This window comes from Nannobrachium achirus, assembly GCF_963921795.1.
Source record: "Nannobrachium achirus genome assembly, chromosome: 14".
Lineage (NCBI taxonomy): Eukaryota > Metazoa > Chordata > Actinopteri > Myctophiformes > Myctophidae > Nannobrachium > Nannobrachium achirus.
This window is the reverse complement of record NC_137821.1, coordinates 11,656,494-11,680,285: the sequence shown is the minus strand read 5'-3', so window position 1 is coordinate 11,680,285 and position 23,792 is coordinate 11,656,494. Positions and strand designations below refer to the sequence as shown.

The 23,792-nt window shown below is 42.1% G+C and overlaps 1 protein-coding gene across 1 annotated transcript in view; it reads right to left on the bottom strand.

Annotated features, from left to right (window-relative positions):
* The window catches only part of LOC308297806 (cartilage intermediate layer protein 1-like), a gene marked incomplete at both ends in the record, with an annotated part of 63,394 nt that extends 39,980 nt beyond the window's left edge, over window positions 1-23,414 (bottom strand). Inside the window, 6 exon segments of the mRNA XM_080741373.1 lie at window positions 9,441-11,634; window positions 14,959-15,116; window positions 16,764-16,872; window positions 17,463-17,786; window positions 22,600-22,664; window positions 23,395-23,414. Coding sequence (XP_080597499.1) covers window positions 9,441-11,634; window positions 14,959-15,116; window positions 16,764-16,872; window positions 17,463-17,786; window positions 22,600-22,664; window positions 23,395-23,414 — 2,870 coding nt within the window.
* Window positions 23,415-23,792: the final 378 nt, after the last annotated feature.

Genomic DNA, 23,792 nt, shown 5'->3' with positions numbered 1-23,792 from the left:
TGTCTGTTTTTGCTACAAAACTGATCTTTGAGGGCGTTTAGAATGGGATATATCTGCCTTAACAACAAAATTGATTTTATATTCTAATAAAACTCTAAATTAACTGTTATTTACAATAGTCAGCTAATTCTTTTCCAAAATGGCTTTTATCTGTTTTTGCAAATGAACTCTTCATATATATATATATATATATATATATATATATATATATATATATATATATATATATATTAGGGCTGGGACTTTAACTGATTAATTGTGATTAATTAATTACAGAAAATGTAGGCGATTAAAAATATTAACACATTTTAATCGCACTTCGTTTTTGCACCACAGAACCTTCAGTGGGCACCTGGACAACTGGGCACTTGGGACATGTGGGCACTTGGAGAGGTGGGCACCTGGACAACTGGGCACTTGGGACATGTGGGCACTTGAAGAGGTGGGCACCTGGACAACTGTGTACTAGGGACATGTGGGCACTTGAAGAGGTGGGCAGTTTGGGCACCTGGACAACTGGGTACTAGGGACATGCGGGGAAGTATGTAAGGACTGACAGATACAGATCTCCATAAATGGCCATATTAGTTGGAACAATGCTGCATCTATGGATTGTATTCACGCCCCGCCCAAATTTCTCAGCAAATTCCTGGTGCTGACGTCAGCTTTGAAGGGGAAACCCTGCTAAAAGCCCATGGAAATATTTTGAACGGTAAAGTAAATTATAATGCTTTGTGCTTTTTACTATCTTGTGTTCTTGATCATGCTAGCCGTATTTTATACTTTACTATTCGGAGATTGCATTAAATTTGTGATTTCTGTGTTAACTCTATGGGCTTTTAGCAGGGTTTCCCCTTCAAAACATAACGTCAGCACCAGGAAGTTGCTGAGTGGGCGGGGCGTGAATAGGGTGAATTGTAGCTCTGAGCGGGCGTGATCTCTAGATGTGATCTCTCTCTCTCTCTCTCTCTCTCTCTCTCTCTCTCTCTCTCTCTCTCTCTCATATATATATATATATATATATATATTAGTGCTGTAGTACTCGAGTCATTGACTCGTCTCGAGTCAGGACTCGAGTCCAAATTTTTCATTGACTCAGTCGCGTCTCTGTCTTGCCCTTAATTTGACTTGGACTCGACTTGGTCTCGAGTCGAGTCATCACAATACCATGGAATAAATAGTAAGTAACGGAGTGTATCTGACACGCATCTGATACGCACGCACACAGGCACACACACACGCACGCACGCACGCACGCACGCACGCACGCACGCACGCACGCACGCACACACACACACACACACACACACACACACACACACACACACACACACAGAGAGAGAGCCGAGAGCCCTGCTGCAGCAGCAGCCAACAAGTCCAACAACAACAGAGACATAACACACTGAACTCAGTCCACTCTCCTTCCCTCCTACCTGTAGGTTATCCTCGTGTTCCAAATAAATAAGTCCTTAAGGTAGTAAACAGCTTCTAAGCAAGACGTTGTGATCATATGATCATATTTAAATCATATATCTGCACTGCTGGATTAAGAATTGCGTCTTGTTGTCTTCCCAGCTGTAGCCTATAACCCGTTAAGCAAGCCGAAAGTTTAACAAATGCACTGATCAACAGATAGACAGAAGGTGACATTTTAAGTCCCTATAGAGAGGTTAAAAGAACCAAAACAACTGAAGCCTGAAGCAGTGACATGGGATATTTCTTTTTCTTTTCTTTTCTTTTCTTTTTTTCATTTTGCACTTTTGGTACTTTTAGTACATTTTGATGCAGATACTGTCATACTTTTACTCAAGCACATTTGAAATCCCGGACTTTTACTTGTAACATTGCAGTATTGAAGGTTTTTATTAAAAGGATCCCTGTCTAATACGACAAATATGCCTTAATACATTATAATTGTCCTCTATAACTTCAATGTAAAATTAAAAACACCTTAAATATTTTATTTATTCTAGAAATAGCTAATCTTTCACTCAATAGGGGAAATACGTGTCGCAAGTTGATGATGTCATAAATGTCATGTGTGATCTATCCCTATGGAATTTATGGCATGCATGTGCAAAGAACACATTTGAAATATTGATTTGATGTTCATATTAACCATAGGAAGTATTAAGTTTGTTTTTATTTCCACATGCATGCCATAAATTCCATAGGGATAGATTACACATGACATTTATGACATCATCAACTTGCGACAGGCATTTCCCCTGTTGAGTGAAAGATTAGCTATTTTTTATTTCTAGAAGAAATACAATATTTAAGGTGTTTTAAATTTTATATTGTAGTTATAGAGGACAATTATAATGTATTAAGGCATATTTGTCGTAATAGCCAGTGATCCCTTTAAGTATAAGATGTGAGTACTTTTTACACCTGAACTTTCCTGTAAAAGACCGCTGCGACGCACAGGGCAACGACGCACACGAATCTCCGGGGAGGTGATGGTGTGCCGGTGCGACAAGTCGTCGTTGTCGTCCTCCGGCGCCGCTCTTCTCCACCTCCTGCCATTGCATTCCACGAAGGTCGGGCAGGTGCTGATCTCGCACAGCCGGTTGCTGCAGTGCAGGTGGTAGGTGGAGACGGTCTGGTTCCACTGCTCCATGACGCGGAAGGCTGGGAAGGAGCAGCGGGCGATCTGGCTGGTGCCATTCTGGATCTTGGTGTTGAGCTGGTCGTCGGCGCCGCAGGGAATGATCAGGCTGGAGTTGCTGGGGAGCGGCGAGATGGAGACGTAGCAGTGGTCCAGGAGCACGTTGTACTGGCCCGTCAGGTTGGTGGCCTTCAGCTCCACGTAGATCCTGGTGCTTTTTTGGGGGGGATTATTTTTTTAGACAAAAATGGAGAACCGCACAAGTATAGTCAATACAATATAGAAATGTAGTACAGTACAAGTACAGTTAAACACCCTGCTTAAAAGGAACATCCCAAATAAGTCCTTTTATGGTCTTTTTTTACGTTGGAAGCCCTCTGTATTTAATTAATGGACATAACAAATAGCAAGCAAAGAAAAAAAATCAATAATATCACAGTTATAAAAACACTATTATGTACAGGGTAGGGGAAACAAGGGGGTGGGGCTAAGGTAAGGGGGGGGGGCTGTCTATAAATGGGAGAAGTGGCCTCAGGGCAGTTTTGAAGGATGCCAGCAAGCTACATGTTTTAACCCTTAAGTTCTGTTCAGATTCACTACACCTTCGTTCTGTTCGGGTCATTTTGACCCGGGGGATATTTGGTTTTAAAGAAAACAACACTAATATACATTTTAACTTAACAAATCATCATGATACATTGACTTTGACTCAATACCAAACAATTCATGATATATATGGTAAATGTTTGTATTTCTGCTTTGCTATATCACATTAAACACTGAAAGAGCTAGGCGTCAGGGCAGTTTTGAAGGATGCCAGCAAGCTACATGTTTTAACCCTTAAGTTCTGTTCAGATTCACTACACCTTCGTTCTGTTCGGGTCATTTTGACCCGGGGGATATTTGGTTTTAAAAAAAACAACACTAATATACATTTTAACTTAACAAATCATCATGATACATTGACTTTGACTCAATACCAAACAATTCATGATATATATGGTAAATGTTTGCATTTCTGCTTTGCTATATCACATTAAACACTGAAAGAGCTAGGCGTTTTTACTGATTTAGCTGAAATTCATGTAAAAAAAATACTTTATTTAATACTGGGCAATATTGCTCATGCTTATAGGAAAAAAACTAAAATCAGACAATGTTTTTATGAACTTTTTTTTTTCAACATGCCCATTAATTGAATACTTGTGGTCCAAGAACAGGACATCATTCTCACATAGAGCTGAACACAAGGGAAGGAGGTGACTGTGTGTCTGTGTTAGTAGCTTTCTTTTATTTCTGTGCATCTGGGGTGGCGGGGGGTGGTGGGAGGGAGGTGGGGTTGGGTTGGGGAGTTTGGAGGGGAGGGGGTAAGGGTGAGGTGAGGGGGGATGGAGGGGGGAGGGGTAGAAGGGGTTATTGTGTATCTGTGTTTGTACATGATTCCTTGTATTTCTGTGCATCAGGGGAGGGGGGGTTAGGTGTGTGTGTGTGTGTGGGGGGGGGGGGGGGGGGGGGGGTTTCCGAATGGGGCTTCGGAAGGGGGGTGTTAGAAGTGGGGTGACTGTGTGTCTGTGTTTTGGCATAATACTGTGTATTTCTGTGCATCTGTTCTTCCGGGTCAAAATGACCCGAACAGCACTTAAGGTTCCAAAAATATGAGGGGGGTGTAGCATGGGTGTAGTGCAAAAATATTTTTTTCACATGTTCATCTCAGAAGAATCTTTAAGGCCAGTGAGTTTCAGGTGGAAAAAAAATTAACTTTTTTTTTCAAATAAAAATGTAAAACGGGTCAAAATGACAGAAGGGAGGTTGTCAAGGAATTCCACACCTGGGTGGCAGTGTTGTAGAACGGGTCTTCAACAGGGGGTCCTCTCATAGAACTTATTTTTACTCCTTTTTTATATTAACCACTTGAACCCCTATATAGCGTCCATATTCGGAGACCTTAAGCCAAAAATAGCAGATCTACAATCGGCTATTAGATCGAGCTTGTAGATCGGCTATTTTCGGCAAAGAGCTTTGGTGTAGAGGGGAAAAAGACAGAATTCACCTTGGCTCGATGGTGCCATTGCATTGGTCCGAAGGTTCATAAGTCTGAAGGTTCATTAGTCCAAATCTGTCGCTGAACAGCTCCAGATGCAGGGTGCCGACGAAGCTGTCGTTCTTGTCCGTCAGCGCGATAGACGAGTGTAAAAACATACCACCCGTACAAGTCGCATCATAATAGTCACTATAATCACTATGACTGCTACCTATGACGGTAGTGACGATAAAAAAAAAGTGAAAATTCATCTTGGCTCTATAAGCAGTGGTCCGCTCCGGTGTCTGGAATCTCTGGATAGCTTGTGTTAGTCGGCTCTGATGCCAAACACAGGTTGATGCTGGTTGATGGGAGTCTTTTATAGACGGGTTTCTGGTCCACGTTACACTGATAAGAACTAGATGCGTGCGCAGGGTTGGTACCAAAATTAGCCAATGAAACCAGCGCTCCCCAAAACAACAGGTTTGGGGATTGGACGGAATTGATTACATGATACAGTCAGCTGTGCATTTAGTCTCAATGTTTGTAAACAAGAACCCGTCTATAGTTCTGTGTCTTTCACTGCGATTGGCTCAAAACAAGGTCGAAGCACCCAGCTATATGTTAAACAATTGCATTGTGTTATAAACAAGGTCAAAGCACCCAGCTATATGTTAAACAATTGCATTGTGTTATAATCGAGAAGGGGCAACAACCTGAAATCCGAAGCATATTGTCTTCAGAAACTGGAGCAAAATAAAGATACTATCTGACCAGGCTCGGTTAACATAACGCTAACCCATATTCCTAAATATCCCATTCAAATCCTCTGGAATAGAGAACATTTCGAAATGATACCTTGTAATGTATCTTTGTCCATTGTGTTATGCCAATGCAGTATTTAGATTTTGGTTTAGGGACATCGATAGAGTTGTTTAACATGTAAATGACAGAACAATACGCATAATGAATAGCAGGGACCTTTACAAAGTCAAAGATAGTTTGTGAAGTGGTCCCCTTTTACTTTTAGCCCATGAAGTGATTTTCCATCTGTCAAAGATTACAAATTGTACATCTTGTTGTCAAGTTATATACTGTAAGTTAGCCTAGTTATTTAACTTTTAGTAATACAATGTTTACAAAACAAAGGCTTCAGTAGATTAGATTAGATTAGACTTTTTCACTTTTATCATTTTGCTGCAGATAGAAATAAACACATCTTAACATAATAACCTACTCAATATTATTATTTCCATGTAATTTATCCATGTGATTGGTCAGTGGTCTCTCATTACTTTTTGAGATATCAAAGTCAATAAAGTGATGTCCCTGTGCCAATTAATTTTACATCTTCACTTGTGCTATTGGTGGATTCCACAGCAGTTTAGGCAGGAACATTCACGTCAAGTCATTTAACCATTTTGGTCCTCTTTTATAAACAAAAAGAGGTGGGTCTTTGAAATGCTGGATGAGAGCTGGATCTGATGTCAAGATATGCCAGTATTTCAGGATTGTGTTCTTAACCATGTGGCCCCGAGGGGTGTAAGTGGTGATACGAGACACTGAATAGGGTTTTTCTTTTTTGACACACTTTGTCAATAAAACAGTTCTAGGTTTAGATAGAGCAATCTGGTAGGCATCATCAACACATTGATTAGAATAGCCCCTTTCTAGGAAGTGTTTTTATTTATTATTTTGTTCATTTCCAAGGCCTTTTCCATGTAGTCCTCATCGGAAAGGAAAATTACTTTTTTGGTAAGCCATTTTTAGAGCTTTGGGGTGAGCACTACTAGATAAAAGAAAAGTGTTACGGTCAGTTTCTTTCTTATATAGGGTGGTGATGAGGTCTCCATTTTTTTGCTCTATCAACATATCAAGAAATGACACTGGTTTCATACTCAAGTGTAAACTTAAGATCCAATAGTCTACCAATTCCTCAGTTTTCCCTGGAAAAGACAAACTACATCATCCAAATACCTGTACCATTTGAGGATTTGTTTCACAGAAAGGATTGTTCTCAGGATTGAAAACAAAGTTGTACTCAAAAAAGACCATATAAAGTTTGGCATAATCTGGAGCAAAAGTGGGGCCCATAGATGAGCCCTTTAACTGTAAATAGAAATCCCCAATAAATGAGAAATAGTTGAGTTTAAGGACTAGAGAGGCTAACTCACAGATAAATGCACTGGGGGAGGTCAGTGCGATCCTTAAGATAAAAGCCTCGTTCATGGGATATATAATTATATATATATATATATATATATATATATATATATATATATATATATATATATATATATATATATATATATATATATAAGGTAACCAATATTGTCCAGGTAAATCTTTAATCTCTGAGATTTTATTAATGACATCAGTGGAGTCCACAGGATGGAAGTCTAAGGACATATGGCTTAATAAAATAATCAACACAATTTGACAGAGGCTCCAAAAGGGAATCATTACAAGCTACAATGGGTCGGCCCTTAGGTTCAATCAGACTTTTATGAATCTTGGGCAACGTGTAAAAAACAGGAATCACATCATGTTCACAGTTAGGAAAGTCATGTTCATCTTTATATCAAAGCTAATGCTCCTTCTGTGACATGTACTGTTACCAACCGTCCTGTAAATGGATCGTCACGTTTTTGGAAACTAAAAGACGTGTCCCGTATTGAACTGATACGGGATGCTCCTTGTCCCGTATTTTAAGGTTGGGGGATAAATATGAATGACGTGGTGATTTAATTGAGAAATGATGGTGATTCTGCCCGTCAGCTTCCGCTCTACTCTCCTCTGAGACACTAAGTGCTGCATCCCATTGTTGCTGTGTGAGGCGCGGCGTTAGCCTGTTTGTTTGTGGGCAGCTCATTGGCTCATTAACACAGTGTTGCTAAGACACAGTCTCCACCCCCGACACCAATCCCATAGGCTGTAGGTTCAGTCCACAAGTTGCTTGCGAGCGAGCCTGCAACAGTACTCGGCTCAGAACATTATTTAATATCTTAAAAAAAAAAAAAAAAACGTGTGGCAGAAGATTGTGTACAAACAGATTAGATATAAATCCATGATAGACTAAACAACAAGGTGAAAAAGCAGGTAAGCAAGCAAGCAAGCAAGCAGAACATGAGCCATGGGATGGTAGTCCTGGGAGCACTGACACAGTAGCCTATCTTGTCTGCCAACTTTAGCAACTCCAGACTGGCTGGTATGCAGGGTTGTCGACTGTCAGAATCCAGGAGATTTATTTTTGGGGGGTGCGCGGAACTCCCCAACCGGGGTCTGGGGGGTCCTCTCCCCAAAACGTATTAATAGATATATTTTCCTGTGTTCTGTTGAATTTTGTGCATGTTTGATAAATTTATCAGCCTAATATGCCAAATGTAGACCTGTGTACAGATCTGATGACAAAAGCAAAGTAAGACATCTTTAATAATGACGTCTCATCTGTAAGTCATTACTTAAGTGAATATCTATATGATCTTGCATGCATTTCCCCCACCCCTAAAGCGGGTCCTCCCCCAGAACATTTTTAACATAGTAGATTTAATCTCCTGTGTTGTGGTGAATTTTGTGCATGTTTGATACTTTTATCAGGCTTGCTTTACTAGCATGGGTACAATTTCAGCCTTAAATGCCAAATGTTGGTGTACAGATTTGATGACTGAAGCAAAAGGACATCTTTAATAATGATTTCTCATTACTTAAGTGAATATCTGTATGATCTTTCTTGCATGCATTGCCCCCACCCCTAAAGCGGGGGGTCCTCCCCCAGAAAAGTTTTAACATAGTAGATGTAATTTCCTGTGTTCTGGTGAATTTTGGGAGTGTGATACAAAATCCAGGAGAAATCCAGGAGATTTGCCAATCCAGGAGACTCCCAGGAGAGGAGTTCAAAATCCAGGAGACTCCTGGGAAATCCAGGAGAGTTGACAAGCCTGGCTGGTATGTGAAATAACATAAGCATGTGTTGATTTTGTTTTGTAATAACATAATGTTTATTATTGTATGCCAATGTGATAGTGTTGGGTACCAGGAGAGTGGGCACATGCGAACCAGGTATATTTTATATGATTAAAACATGATTAAACATCCTATAATTAAGGTCTACTTTTTCTACAAATTGCTACAAAACCTGTATCTCATTCTGGGGCAAAAACAATAAGCTGAACGGTACATTTTGGAGGTTCAAATCATTATAGCCTACTTAACATTATTGCATACCATTTTCCAAAGCATTTTATTATTTGCTTTTGCAGTTTTACATAGGCAGTTGTTAGCAATTTGAAAAACATACATACACAATACTGCCCTACAAAGGCAGAGTGCAGTAACTAAGTTTTTGGACACACCAACTTATTTGTGTTTCCCAAAGGTCAAATTAGCCATCATGATATTGGGGGATGAAGAATTACCTAAAAAACAGATAGGGCCTATACAATCAGTGTAATATAACATATATGCCTAGATCTCATTTGGCTGATCAGCTGTAACACTTTTAAACCCATTTTTGGGTGAAATTTCTGTTCGTAGTTACTGCACTCTGCCTTTGTATAGCAGAATACATCTGGTGTATGACTGAAGCATTGCATTTCATGTTCTTGTGATTATGGTCTGAATAGAATAGAACAACCGTGTTAGTAGTGATTTAGTAGCCTAATGCAGGTGTATGTAACTGTGCCAAATGCAGTTTTCTATGGGTTTTCTATCCACCCAGAACCCCCAAAATATTTGGAGGTGTCCCTTGGCAACCCTAGTGACATCCAAAATTTTCATTTGAAAATATGCAGTGGATTAACCAGGGTTTACCTGGGACCTTCAACTGCAGGGCTGCAGTTGAAAGTCAGGGCTGCCCCAGCTGACTTCATTTCCTGAGAGGAACCAGATGAGGTGCCATCAAAGCAGCGTCCAATAGCCTTCTCCTTTGCCACCGTTGGGTTCGGGTTTGTGAATGTGTAGATGCCATAGTTGTGTCCCAGCGGATCAAAAGGTGCCAGCATGGTGAATGCAGAGGAATCGTCGTTTGGCGCAACTGGTTGACGTAGTTCGAGATAATCCTCTAGAAGATTATTGATATTAAGCACGTGACAATTTCCCTGTGGGATGACTGATACGAGTGTTCGGTCCATCTCAGCTGGGATGTACAGCTTTCCGCTGCATTTAAATTCTACACAGGCTGCTGAGACCTGGGTGGCCTGGGTGTCCCAGGTGCTGCGTATATCCCTGATACCATAGAGCTTGCCTTCGGTCTCAGGGTGTGTTCCTCCCAGGCTCCTGGACCTGACCATCACTTCCTCCAGCCCGTGTATCTTGACCTTGATGAAGCAGGCCGTGAACTCCTGGGGATTGGGCCACCAGGAGAAGTAGTCGGGTCTCCATGTGCTCAAATCTGTCTCCTGGAAGGGAACAACGTTGTATTCATACTCGTCCTTTCCCACTCTGAAGAATCTGAAATGGTTTGCGTCAACAGGGGCGTTTTCACAGGCTACTAAACTCTGTTCGGGGTATATTGGCCCATTGGTCTCATCAGAATTATTTGGGTCAGGTTTTGCCAAGTTGGTCCTGAAGGCTGTTTTCTTCAGGGCGGGATCGTCGTGGTCTGTGCGCTGGTAGTCTAACCTATCCAGATATGGCTGGGATACTCCGATGATATTTGGATTCTCAGGGTTAGAAGGAGCCGCCTCTAGCTCTTCCCCTCCCATCGTCGCCGTGACATAGGCTGTATAGGCATCAGACGTCTGGTTATCACAGAATGCCCTTAAACAGGCCCCATTGGGTCCAGTTATCTTAGTGTCAAAGCCGGCCCATCTCAGGGACGTGAAGTTTTGCCCGGGCTCCAGGTTTATCAGGCTGATCACAACACTCTCCAGCTGGTCGGTGGGGAGGAACTGGTCACCCTTGTAGGCACGGACTTTGACGTAGCAGAGACGGTTCTCGTAGGCGTCGATATTTAACAGCCATCCTCTGATCCTTATGTTGCCGATGAGGAACGTGCGCACGTCTCGCTTGCCTCTGCCATGGCCACCGGTGGTCCTCTGCGTGTAGCTTAATTCACTTTCCTCCTCCCAGATCCCCGTGTCTGGGTTCAAGGCCCACAGCTTCATCTTGGGGATGTGCTCTTGCATTGTGATGTGCTGTGTGTCGAGGAGGACCTGGACGCCGCCCGCTCCAAGGACCTCCTGGTTCGTTTGGTCTCGTAAGTCAATGGAAAACATGCCGTAGGTCCTCAGCGGGAGCATGTTGCCCTCTGCATCCACAAAGTTGAGGTCGCTGGGGGCCGCGGCAGCCGTTGTGATATTCCTGGGGTCAATGAATGTGATGCTGGCTTTTACAGTTCCTTCATATAGCTCTCCGTTTTCCTTGTACATGGAATTTGGGGGAATGACTAACTGGCCTATGGGATCCTCCCCTTTGATTTCGCCCAATTCAATGGTGTTGGTCTCCCCTGAATCGATATCAATTGGTGCCTGCTTTCTCATCACCTTAACTTCGTGGTAAATGGATCCTCCCCTCTTGTCAAAGATGAACACTTTTGTAGTGTCTATGAATTTCTGTGTGGGATCAGAAAAAGTCACAACCAGCCTCTCTGTCTCTGGTGGGACATTCAGTGTAAAACTGCCTTGGTATCCAGTAAAGCCTACTCGCTCTTTACCAATGTAGATGTGTCCAAAACGCAGTGGTTCATGGTTGTCGACGCTGACCACTCTGCCACGAACCTGTACAATTGGCTCAACACACTTCTGGCAGCTGCACTTTGACACAACACGGACGGGCAAGCTGTAGCTCCCACAGTCGATGGTTTGACTTTCCATGCTTTCGACGTCACAGCAGAAAGCACCGCCATCCCTGCAGGACATATCAGAATCCAAGGAGCCAGCGCATTTGTTGCGGGGGCAGCGGCCAGCGTTGTAATACTTGGAGTCAGTCCCAGGCTGTGAACAGTCGACGGGCAGCCTGATTAGGTGATTCTCCGGAGTAGGATTACACGCCGATGTTCCATTAGCTGTGAATTACACAACAAAATGATGAATTAGTGCTGATGTGGACAGAGAATACATGTAAGCCTGATATACAGCAGCATACACATACATGCACATGGAAACAGAATCAAACTAATAGTTATACACACATATATCACAGTAATAGTATTACTGTAATCTGTATCATTGTGGCTGGGGATTAAGAAAATGTTAAAGGAATCCCTTTTTTGAACTAGAAATGGCAGAGGAATGCATTTGCAAGGGATGGGTTACATTAATGCACAGCTGGGGCTTTACACAGCAAAAGCATCAACTTGTACTGTAACCTCTTGGGAGTATAAAAAAAATAATCTCCTCCTCCCACATATACACACACATACACACTTTAAAATGCACACTGACTGCATGGACTGAGAACATGCGTGGCGGGCCAAGTCAGGCTGTGAAACATCCACGATGGGGTAATTAGACATGAAGTTGAGGAGAACATTTACCAAACATCCAGATGGGAACTGGAAAGAAAAGGATTATTGTTAACCCAGACATTGGCACAATTATTAATGTGCATGATATCATGGTCTGGTTTACCATCAAATATTCTTGTTGAGACCCCAGTCTCCCAAATAAGTTGAATATTGCAGACAGATGGAACCGTCTGATTAGTCTGGAATACCATTAATGTACCAATACCATGGACCCCTTTTCTTTTTTGAGCGGTGCAAACCACTCCTATGGACCGCTTTTTTACCAAAATTATGATGTCACTAATGATGATGACATGAGTTAGCTAGACCAATGAAACACTTCGATTCTGTTGATTTGTCCATGATGTCATAGGCACAGAGGCACCCGATTGGTTCACCCTGATTTAGAACGCGGTTAGGCCGCAGAAAATACGTCATAAAAATAATGATAAACATGGTGTCCAATCAAATGCTTACTTGATTATGAATTGACCAAACTGAACAGACCAATGAATTTGAATTTCAAAATTGTATTAAATGAATATCACCCATAAGCGGAGAAAACAACCACACTTTTAGACAGACTGTGGATAATTTCACAGGTTATGAATGATAGGCAACTAATACAAGTTTAAAATACAAATAAACAGCTTTTGAAAAAAAATATGATGTCACTAATGATGACGACACAAGTTAGCTAGACCAATGAAACACTTCGATTCTGTTGCTTTGTCCATGATGTCATAGTCACAGAGGCACCCGATTGGTTCACCCTGATTTAGAACGCATTTAGGCCGGAGAAAATACGTCATAAAAAACTATGTCATAGACACGGAGGCACCCGATTGGTTCACACTTTAGGCCATTGAATTTGAATTTCAAAATTGTATTAGATGAATCACTGATAAGCGATAAAATAACCACACTTTTAGACAGACTGTGGATAATTTCACAGGTTATAAATGACAGGCAGCTAATACAACTTTAAAATACAAATGAACAGACTTTGAAAAACTAAAATATTCATCTTCTGGCCTCTTCTCGCCTCTCTGGAGATCGACTCTCTGTAGCTCTACTTATTTTGGAAAAGATAAGTATCCACACGCTTCCCCTCTGCTCCAAGGCTCCACCATGGTCACCTTGTCCTTTGGTTTCCTCTCCCAGTAACTACCACAGATATAAAGAGCTAGATGCCTCGCTCGCCTCTACAGGTAATTGGAGCGATGTGCAAAAGTTCTAGTCCGGACTTCCTGGAAAAACTAAGGGAACGCTGTCAGTCAAAGTACTATATACCATCTATTGTGATGTAGACATGACATCAAGTCACATCATGTACATGATTGAATAGAATTGGTTTATATTGATGATGTTTATTGTGAATGTTAACCTAGTGATTGTGAATGCTAACTTGTCGATGCTGATAAATGCTGACTTGGTGATTGTGAATACTAAACTGCTAGTGTTGACATTGGCTAATTTATTGTTAGAACAGCTAGCTATTGATTGATCATGGCCACACACACACACACACACACACACACACACACACACACACACACACACACACACACACACACACAAACACACACACATTAACCATATATCCCCAGGAGGTGTGTAATAATAAAGATATTATTTAATATCTTCAATTTAAAAGGGAAAAGCATTTATGATTGCCAGACCCATGAAATGGGTAGGCCTACATAAGCAAATGTCGGTCTGTCTGTCCGGGTTTTCTATATAAAGGGTATATATGATGATGACATGATGATGACATGCCTACAAAAGACATGATGTCATAAATGATGATGACAGACAGGGGGTCTGGCACAACCAGGTTGACCTGGTCTAGTTATTTAAAGAAAAGGCTTGAAAATCAAGTCCACAATATATCATACTCCCTAAATATTTGTGCACCGCTCACTTCGCACTGGTGCGATTTTTTTTTTTTTTTTTTTTTCACTCCAGGAGGTGTGTGTTGTGCTTCTTCTGAAGAGGCTTGGGGTACATTGATTTAACACACCCCCCGCACAGAAACCGAGAAACCTTTTGTCAAGCTATAACAAGCACCAGGGGGATGTGCACGCAGTGTGTATCTCTCCCACACGGATATGGAAACGGACTTGTCTGACTCCACCGCCGGGAAAAAAAAAACAGGATTTATAGACAACCCTCTGGATTTCCATTCGTGGAGAAATGGGACTTAGAGGGTTTTTACCGTGTCTAGGGGCCATCTCTCACAATAAAGAATCATTTGTTTAGAAAGGAGCCATTTCAACCAATGTAAACATAATAAAAACGTATTGCTCCAGAAGCTGGGAATCTAAATAGTTTCTGATCTTACTGTACTTGTATATTCACCATATTCCTGGCCCCGCCCCTGGCTTCCTGTTCATATCCCAAAAGAGGCTGAAAAACATCATTGGGTTTCCTGTTGTCCTTGCATTAAAATGTCAGTAGATGACGTTCTGGGCTCTGGGCTCTGAATGAACCTGAACCTGAATGAACCTGTGTTGCCATATATACAATTTGTGTATAAAAAAATAGTTTATTTGCTTATTGGGCTAACTTTCTAATATTTTTTTTAAACCAGTGGTTCCCAAATCTTTTCATAGGAGGGACCCCAGATTGACATATTTGTCCACAGTCGCAGACCCCCATCTGAAAATATATGTGGTGCCAGGGACTTCCACACAGATTTGTGTTGTTAAAATGTTTCAAAAATATTCAAAATATTTTAGTTTTTATTTCCTCAATATTTTTTAAATAGCAAATATACAGGCTCAACATGTGTCGCAATGTGAGACATTGTGAGCTTGCTGATCTGCTATTTTCAACTGTAAATGTAATAAATATATAAATAAATAAATACTGTATACGTACCAAGCACTGTGAGGAAGGCCTTGGAGGACTTGATGCTGCCCGCGGAGCTGCTGGCTTTACAGTGGTAGTGACCTGCCTGCTCACGCTTCAGGTCTTTCAGCACAAGGTCCTCTTCGTACTTATACAGCTCCCTGTCCAGCAGAGTCCCATTATGGTACCTGAAAGGCAGGGGTGAGGGGGTGAAGAGGAGGGAGAGGAAGAGCAGAGTTTCTCTAAGACAAGTCGTCCTGAAAGAAACACACTCCTCAATCAAGGAGCCAGCTGAACATTTAAAACAGCTTCCATATGTTTGTGAGGCGCAGAAATCTGCACATGCATGCATGCATAGTCACAACGAGAGCTATCTCTTCAGCTAGGGCTGCCAGGGGTTTTCAAACGGGGTCCGGGACCCCCATGGGGTCCTCAGAGTTACTACAGGGGGGCTGCCAAAACTTTGTGTGATATGATAAATGAAGCGTCAGCATTAGTTTATGCAGGACATGGGAGTCAAGTCGCCGCCCAGCTGTAGTCAGATGTCAGTCAGCTCTGTTTTCAGTCCTCACTCTCATATCAGCTGGTCATTACATCACACTGTCATACTCCAATCAAAGCGCTCCCTCAGTAAAGATGGCTCCTTTAAATATGGCTCGCTTTCTCTGCTATGCTTGGTTCTGAAGCTTTAGAACCATTCGCTGCTAGCTGCTGCCCTCCTCCACCCCAGCCTCCACCTTGCACGATTAGTCTGGCTAAGCTCAATACTCGTGATTGTCTGATTGACTGTCTGATTAAGTTCATGTCATGTATTGCTATTGTTCTGCTATTGTCTCCCTATGGGGGGTATTGCTTAGCGTTCCTTGATTTTGCTTAGCATGCTCAGAAAAGCTTGCACAAAATTCAGGGAACATCTCCGAACACAGCCCTTCAAACGCCAAGATTAACTGTATTCCATTGGGGTTGGCGATAGGGCCTTTCGATGTGGAGTTTGCATGTTCTCCCCGTGTCTCCTAGGGTTGATACCCTCCCAAAAACATTCACGTAATCCTGGTCTCAATAATGCCTCCCCCTGGCCAGCCGGGGCGCCTGATGGAGGGGAAAGGAACTGGTTGGAATAACGTGTTCCTTCCACACGCTACGTCAAAACCAGGGAAATTTCCACTGTCAGGTGAAAAGAAGCAACTTGGACTCCTCATGCATAGAAGGAAGCATGAGGCCAGTCCGTTGTCTCCCCAGACGTGGCAGAGGGAGAGCAGAGCCCAGGATTACATAGGCAATTGGCACTGGGTGATAAAAATTATAACAAAAAAATATATATATATATGTTTTCCATTTATGCTATAAATGGTTAAATCTCCAATAAATGGTTAAATCTCCTTGACGTGAATGTTCCTGACTAAATTATTTTAAATGAACAACTTGAACCCTCGCATGTCTATTCTGAGGAGAACTTTAGCCAAAAATAGCAGATCTACAAGCTCTCAACGCCTCGTGCTGTGAGGCGTTGAGAGCTTGTAGATTTGGCAAATAGGTTTGGTGTAGAGGTAAAAAAAAAGAGAAATACAGAGTGAACGGTCAAATCTACTAAGTATCGACATTTTAAGTGGTTAAATGTCTGAAAAACACATCAACACGAATCCAACATAGACTGATGACAGTGCAACACATTTGTATACAATATAGTGTCCCAGCTTTTTCTCCCTCTCAGCTAAGGGTCCTTAATTGGCCTGAAAACGTTGAAGACCCATGCGCTAGGCAATTTCCCACAGGTCCAACCTGTTGCTCAAGATTTTTCACTCTAAAATTTGAGACAGTGTGATCGACCATCTCACCAGTAATATTTGTCAGGCGTCGGTGCTCCTGTTGCCCTGCAACACAACAGCACACGTCCTCCCTCGTAGCGCACTTTGTCCTCTGGGTGTTTGACGATGTACGGCATCTCTGCAGACAACAGAAGGAAACAAGCCCTCAGGACCTCACTCTGATTGTTGTAAATGGTACCACAGGGTCCTCAGAACATAAAACTCAATCAAGCCTTAAACCTTAAACTCTTGTTGGTCTCCTTGCTTATGAAACACAATTGGTGCGGGGATTGTAGTTTGAAATACTGCAGAGGCGAATACCCTGTTTATTTAGTTTCCATATGGAGGTTTGTATAACGGCTTGAGCCCGAACTTCAGGCTTTCCACTTTTCACTACTATATATACTGTATTTGTTTCCATAGGTGGTGACTATAATGTTCCATGAATGGATGCCTTACTGCCTCTGTAGGAGCATATACATGACGACACTCATTCTCGAAGGAACCTATATTACTGACATTATAAATAAAGCTAGAGATTACAGATAAGTTGCTAATGCACGGCCCCACAATAAATCATGAACGGCTTTATCTCGTAGATCAATTTAAGACAAAATATATGTTCACAAGTGAACATATACCTTATTGCTATTCTTAACCATAAGAGATCCATGCTCTTTTAAAGATGGAGTGCCATGATCAAAGTACAAAACTATGACACTGACTCACCAGCTGACTTCAGCACAGCCCGAACCCAGGATGAAGCTGTGCTGTTAGTACTGGCTGTGGAGTTGACGATAGCTGGTGCAAACCTTTCCTTTCTGATGGACAGCTGAGTCAGGCTAGAGGAGCAGACCCCTGGCAGGCTGAACCGGCCCTTGGCGTCCGTCTGAGCGCGGATTATCTTTGGCTGGCTGGCCAGTGCCACCCTGGCACCCTCCACTGGAACACCAGTCACTGTGTAAACCTCGCCATGCAACGAGTGGCCGTCACAGACACAGCGGCTGCAGTCCTCGCTGGGACGACCCTCAGCACACACAAGCTGACATATAGCTTAAGGAGAGAAACAGATGTCAGTCATGCAAACACAAAGACACATGTAGAGAAATTACACAGATCTAGTTGAATGAATACTGAGTATTTTACTGTGCATATTACCAGTAAGACTCCCTAATCGGGAGATAAGCGACCGTAGGTGGCTTATCTCCACAAATAGGGCAAAAAATTGTTTTTCCAAAATCTTCCTGATCCATGTTGATGACATGAGTGTAGACATGCTGTGTAGTGATATTCGTGATTTTAGGGCAAAAACTGTAGGAGCAGTGTCCAAAAATGTGTTTTAAAAATCGGCCTGAAGGTGGCGCTAGAATAGGGCCATGTGATAAATGAGGGGTGTGGTGGCCGCGTTGCCTTGGCGGACGAATAGGTACCGGCCCCGGCTCTCCCGGACGCTCCTAGCAAGAGTTACGGCATTTTATGTGCGCTGCAGTGGCAGGGGGTCCTCCACTGGGGGCGCCACCACTTTTGCATCCGTTCTGGAGCACCAGGAGTCGGTGGTCCCCGGGAATTCCCCGTGAGCAGCCCCGTTGGGGTGGTCATTTGGTCATTTTTGCACATTTGGTCATTTTTTACATCTGGGGGTCCCCCAGGGACCTGGGGGTCCCTGGGGCTCCGGGGTCCTTGGAGGTTGTAGTTTGGCAGGCAAGGAGTGTGTGTGTAAAATCTGGCATGGATCGGGTCAACAGGTGCGGAGATATAAGCAGGGAAAAAGTGTGACGTGTGAGCACATTTGGTCATTTTTTACATCTGGGGGTCCCCCAGGGACCTGGGGGTCCCTGGGGCTCCGGGGGTCCTTGGAGGTTGTAGTTTGGCAGTCAAGGAGTGTGTGTGCAAAATTTGGCATGGATGGGGGCAACGGTTGTGGAGATATGAGCAGGGCAAAAGTGTGACTGACTGACTGACTGACTCACGGACAGACAGCCTGTGGAGGTTTTGGTAGTAAATGCGACCTACGGTCGCAAAAAGGGATAGGTTTTTTCAGGGACGGACTGGGACTAAAATTCAGCCCTGGCATCTTAGCCCAGACCAGCCCTCACAACCAGCGCGCGCGCAGACACTCTACCGACTCATCCGGTCGAGGCACATACAAATACACAAGCTCTTAATACCACAACTTTTACAGAACAACATAAGTGATAACTACACAACCCACAGGCAACTACACAATCCATAAATTGTATAAGTTAGCGTACAGTTCTCACCAACAAGGGGAGTATGAACATGACTGCATGTCAAAATGTGCATGCAATAAGAAATTTGGCTTGTTAGCTAATGAATGGAAAATAAGTATATTGATCTGAGAAGTGGACACACTTGGGTTATATTATATTTTAGAAATGTGCATTTCATTGCTCAATATGCAGTAAATGCTACTGTTTAGGTAGGTAGTAACAGTACCTACAAGGGGCCGTTACTACTTATTGGCATCAGCTGCCAGCTGGACACAGAGTCTGACCTCCCCTCTGCAGGGCTCTGTGTCTGTCTCATTTCTCCAAAAGCCCTTGAATATGATTGAAAATGATTAAGGATTACTGCGATTATGGTAAGCTTACGTTTCATATCGCACTCACCTTACCTGTAACTTTCACTACTCCCCGAAAATATATATATTTTTTTAAATATACAGTTTCTTTTCTTTTTTTTTTTGGCCCCCCAGCCCTCTGGCCTAGCGGCCCACCGGGCATATGCCCAGTATGCCAGATGCCCAGTCCGTCCCTGGTTTTTTTTTCCTATCAATTACTCACCCCATGAAGACTTGAATTTATGGATATTTCTTTAGTTTTTGACTTTTTGTCACATTCCTAAGCCAATATTTTAAGGATACTCTTTGTGTGTATTGCGGTATAATAGTTGTACTGTACTGTAGCCTTAATTGTTTCCTGTTATTGTATCTATTTGACCTGTGTGGACTTTGAACATTGTGCTCACTTGAACAATGTGATGATGTCATAATGCAGATTGGCTGAAGGCTATTTAGGTGTGGCTTATTGACCAATTGTTAGACCCTGATGAAGACCTAGAACAGGGGTTGGCAACCTTATAAACGGGTGCCAACATTGGCACAGGGGAGGGTGATCACTGACACACTGGCAGAATTGTGAGAGAGAGGATTTATATTTTCACGTGGTCAATTAAATTAAGTCACCTAATTTGCAGCAAATTACATCCTGCACATAATTCTACATTCATTTGCCGCTCCTAGCCCGAGTTACAGTATTTTATAGTGTAAGAAACTACCTTGTTTAAGCCATTTAGGCCTAAAATTTAGGCCTAAAATTATTGAATGCTTTAACCAGTGAAAAATAGCAGATATACAAGCTCACAGCGCGGCACCGAGTGCCGCGCTGCAAGCTTGTAGATCTGCTATTTTTGAAAAAGTCGTGAAAATGTGTGCAAATCTTTGAATATATGTATTTTCAAAGCGAACGTTTGTAACTCAAATTTTGCTTCTGGGGGGTCCCTGGAACTAAATATTTTGAGATGGGGGTCCGTGGCCAAATAAATATCATTTTGGGGGTCCTTCACATGAAAAGGTTTGAGAACCACTGACATAGTAGTCTCTCAAGAACAGACTAACTGAGCTGCAGTTAAATGAAAAGGACCTTTTCTTTGACGATGTTCTAGCCAGATTGTTGACATACAAACATCGGTTTTTCAAAAAATCTTAGAAGGATTCAAAAGACACTTATGTAATCGGGTCAAAAATCTAATTTTCACGATTTTTAAAAGCTGAAACTGGACTGGAAAGACGTGACAAGTGTTTGTAATGCCTCCAAGAACAGATCTATGGTCAGACTTATTTTGAGAAGTCAAACTGGATCCCGATTCAGCAGCCAGGGAATCTAGTAAATTCACACTCTTTTTGGCGATATGCCGAAATTATCGTACATTTGGATTTTTTTTTTTTTTTAATTATTGATCATACATCGTACAGAGGGTCACATTATTGTACACATACGATAATTATTATCGTACATCTGGCAACACTGGTCCAACACTCTGATTGTTAAATGTGACAGGGTAGAAACCACATAGCAACTAACTTCTGAATATTATTACCAATAATAATATGTGTATTCACACACAGTTCAATTGTCGCAACTAGGGCTGGGGCTTTAACTTATTAATTGCGATTAATTAATTACAGAAAATTAACGTGATTATAAAAGAATTACGCATTTTAATCACACTTAGTTTTTGCACCACAGAACCTTCAGTTTCGGGCATACCGATCATAGCGATGCACCAACCAAGAAGAGACAACAAACGCAAAGGCAGAAGTAGCCGATCAGAGCGCTTTGCTTGGCCCAGTGGATGTGAAATTTAGATTTAAAAAACTCACTCATTGATTCACTCATACAACAAAATGTGTTATTTACTTGAAAAAAATGCTTCTCGGGTCAAATATTAATATGCGATTAAAATGTGATTATTTGTGATCAATTAATTACAAAGCCTGTAATTAATTTGATTATTTGTTTTAATCGCATCCCAGCCCTAGTCGCAACGTTTTTTTTCTACTCAAAAGAATGCTCAAATGAGCTTCTTTGACTGCATGTTGAGAATATGCGAGCATTTGTGTGTGCATGTGAGAGAGAAAGAGAAAGAAAGAGAGGGATAGAGAGAGAAGGGACGACGGAGCACAGGTGTTTGTTCACCTTAGACAGATAACTGGTGTTGTGTTTAATGTTGTGTTTAGAAAGAACAGGCAGACTGAAACATCATTTTTACGGGGCAGCCCACTCTGCCTCGGGCTCCACGCAATTGCATGGTCTGGGTAGTGCTCTTAACCGCCTCAGGGAACAGCACAGCGGGCGTCCGAAGACAAAGACAGCCACTCTCTCAATCTATCACACACCCAGGGGGCAAAGGGGGGTATGCTGCATTTGCCCTGCCATAAACGGTTGGCCACCAGAAATAATATCTATGACCCAGTAGGATCAGAACCTATGGACAAACCTGGTCAACTTGCTGCTGGAAATCCAATATGGCTGCCTCAATATGGGCCCTATCAGAAAAAAGCTTTGGCAATAACTTTTGAACCAGATGTGCTAAACGTTTGTCTATTTCTTTAATCTTACCTATTTATTTTGCATATTTCCAAGATGGAAGCCACACGAAAATGAGTTTTACTATGACTTTTACAGTGACAGCTGACTGTTGAAGAAAGAAAAAGAGAGAAAAAGATGGAATTTCTACCTTCCACATTACAGTGTGTTTGGTAACATCTTCTCACCTGTTTTCAGTCCCACAGGTGAACTTGGTTTACTGTGACAACCTCCGTCAACAGCTACCACACTTACAGAGTAGCTTTCACCACAGTGAAGATCAGTGAAAGAGCAAGAGGGTGCAGAGCTTGAACTACAGGTGTGTTTGTGTCCATCGTGTGCGGTTGCTGTTGCTATGTATGTTTCTGCTCCTGAAACAGGGGACCAGGACACTGTGCTATTCCCACATTCTGGAGAAACATGAACATTGCTGGGGGAGCAGGGACCTGGAGAGATGGAGGGAACAATTGGAGAGAAACAAAGATTATTTGATGTCTGATCGAAGTAGTCTGTTGGAGACAATTCAGATTAGTGCTTTTAGATTTGACGCCTTGTTCTCTCTGTGTACCTCCAATGAAGTGATGATGAATTGGATTCCCAGCACAGGAGTCAGCATATGGTGTCACTATGATGGAATAGTTCTGGCCACAGTGCATGTTGTTCATCCAACACCTGGTACGGGTGGTGTCACATTTACGTATGTGTCCATCCTGAGCCACTGCTGTCATTTTGTAAGCTGTGGCACTGGAGCTTCTTACCCAGGACACAACCGCTGAGTTGGGACACACCAGCCTGGCCATAACCTTCTCTGGAGCACATGGAACTGAGAAGAGACAAAGGTCAAACACAATGGTGACATGTTATATTAGGCTATGTTCAGGGAATTAAACGAAAATAAAAAGGATAAATCACACACTTTTAGAGACTTAACTTGTCTTTTAGACAAACTAGAAATAGCTGGGTAGAAACTGGTCAAAAATCATCAATTTCGTGCACTTGGTGAAAGGTTTTTGATTTTTGGTATGGTGTTAGGTATGGGTATAAGGTTCTCAAAAACCATTGCAAACAAGTTGGGCTAGCCCCCTAGTGGTCTGTTTGCAATGAATCAAATATTAGATACGTCAGTATATGGTTCAAACCCCAAATAATTGATGAAAGAGATTTTCAATGGATTCTGTTACTATTGGGTATGATAAACAACATACTAAAAATTCAGGAAAAAATAACTACCGGAAAGGCACCATTTTCAAGATGGTGTCCACGATGGCTGCCGGGAGCTGAAAATGCCTATAAACTGGGTTTTAATGTGTAAGAATTCATAATAAATCTGCACTTGGTGAAGAGTTTTAGATTTTTGGTATGGTGTTAGGTATGGGTATAAGGTTTTCAAAAACCATCGCAAACAAGTTGGGCTCGCCCCCTAGTGGTCCAACATTACTTGATGATGAATCATGATGAATTCACGATTAACTGATGTATTAATTAATCAGGAAAAACGTGTTAGTTAAGCATTAACTAAGTGTATTACTTTGTACCTTATAGTAAAGTGTTACCGTGTTTTCTTTATATTCATATTGACTAAATCATTTTAAATTGTGGGGTGGCAAACATATCGATTCCTCAATTCATCCGAATCTAGATTCAAGACATTCATTCTATTAGAAGTTAAAGGGTTTACATAATGACTTTAGTGACCATCACCTCACCTGTTGTCAATACCACAGGTGAACTTGGTTCACTGTGACAACCCCGGTCAACAGCTACAACACTGACAGAGTAGTTTTCACCGCATTGTAGATCAGTGAAAGAGCAGGAGTTTGCAGAGCTTGAGCTACAGGTGTGGTTGTGTCCATCATGTGCTGTTGCTGTTGCTATGTATGATTCTCCTGAAACAGGGGACCAGGACACAGTGGTGGCCCCACATTCTGTAGAAACAGAAACATTGCTGGGA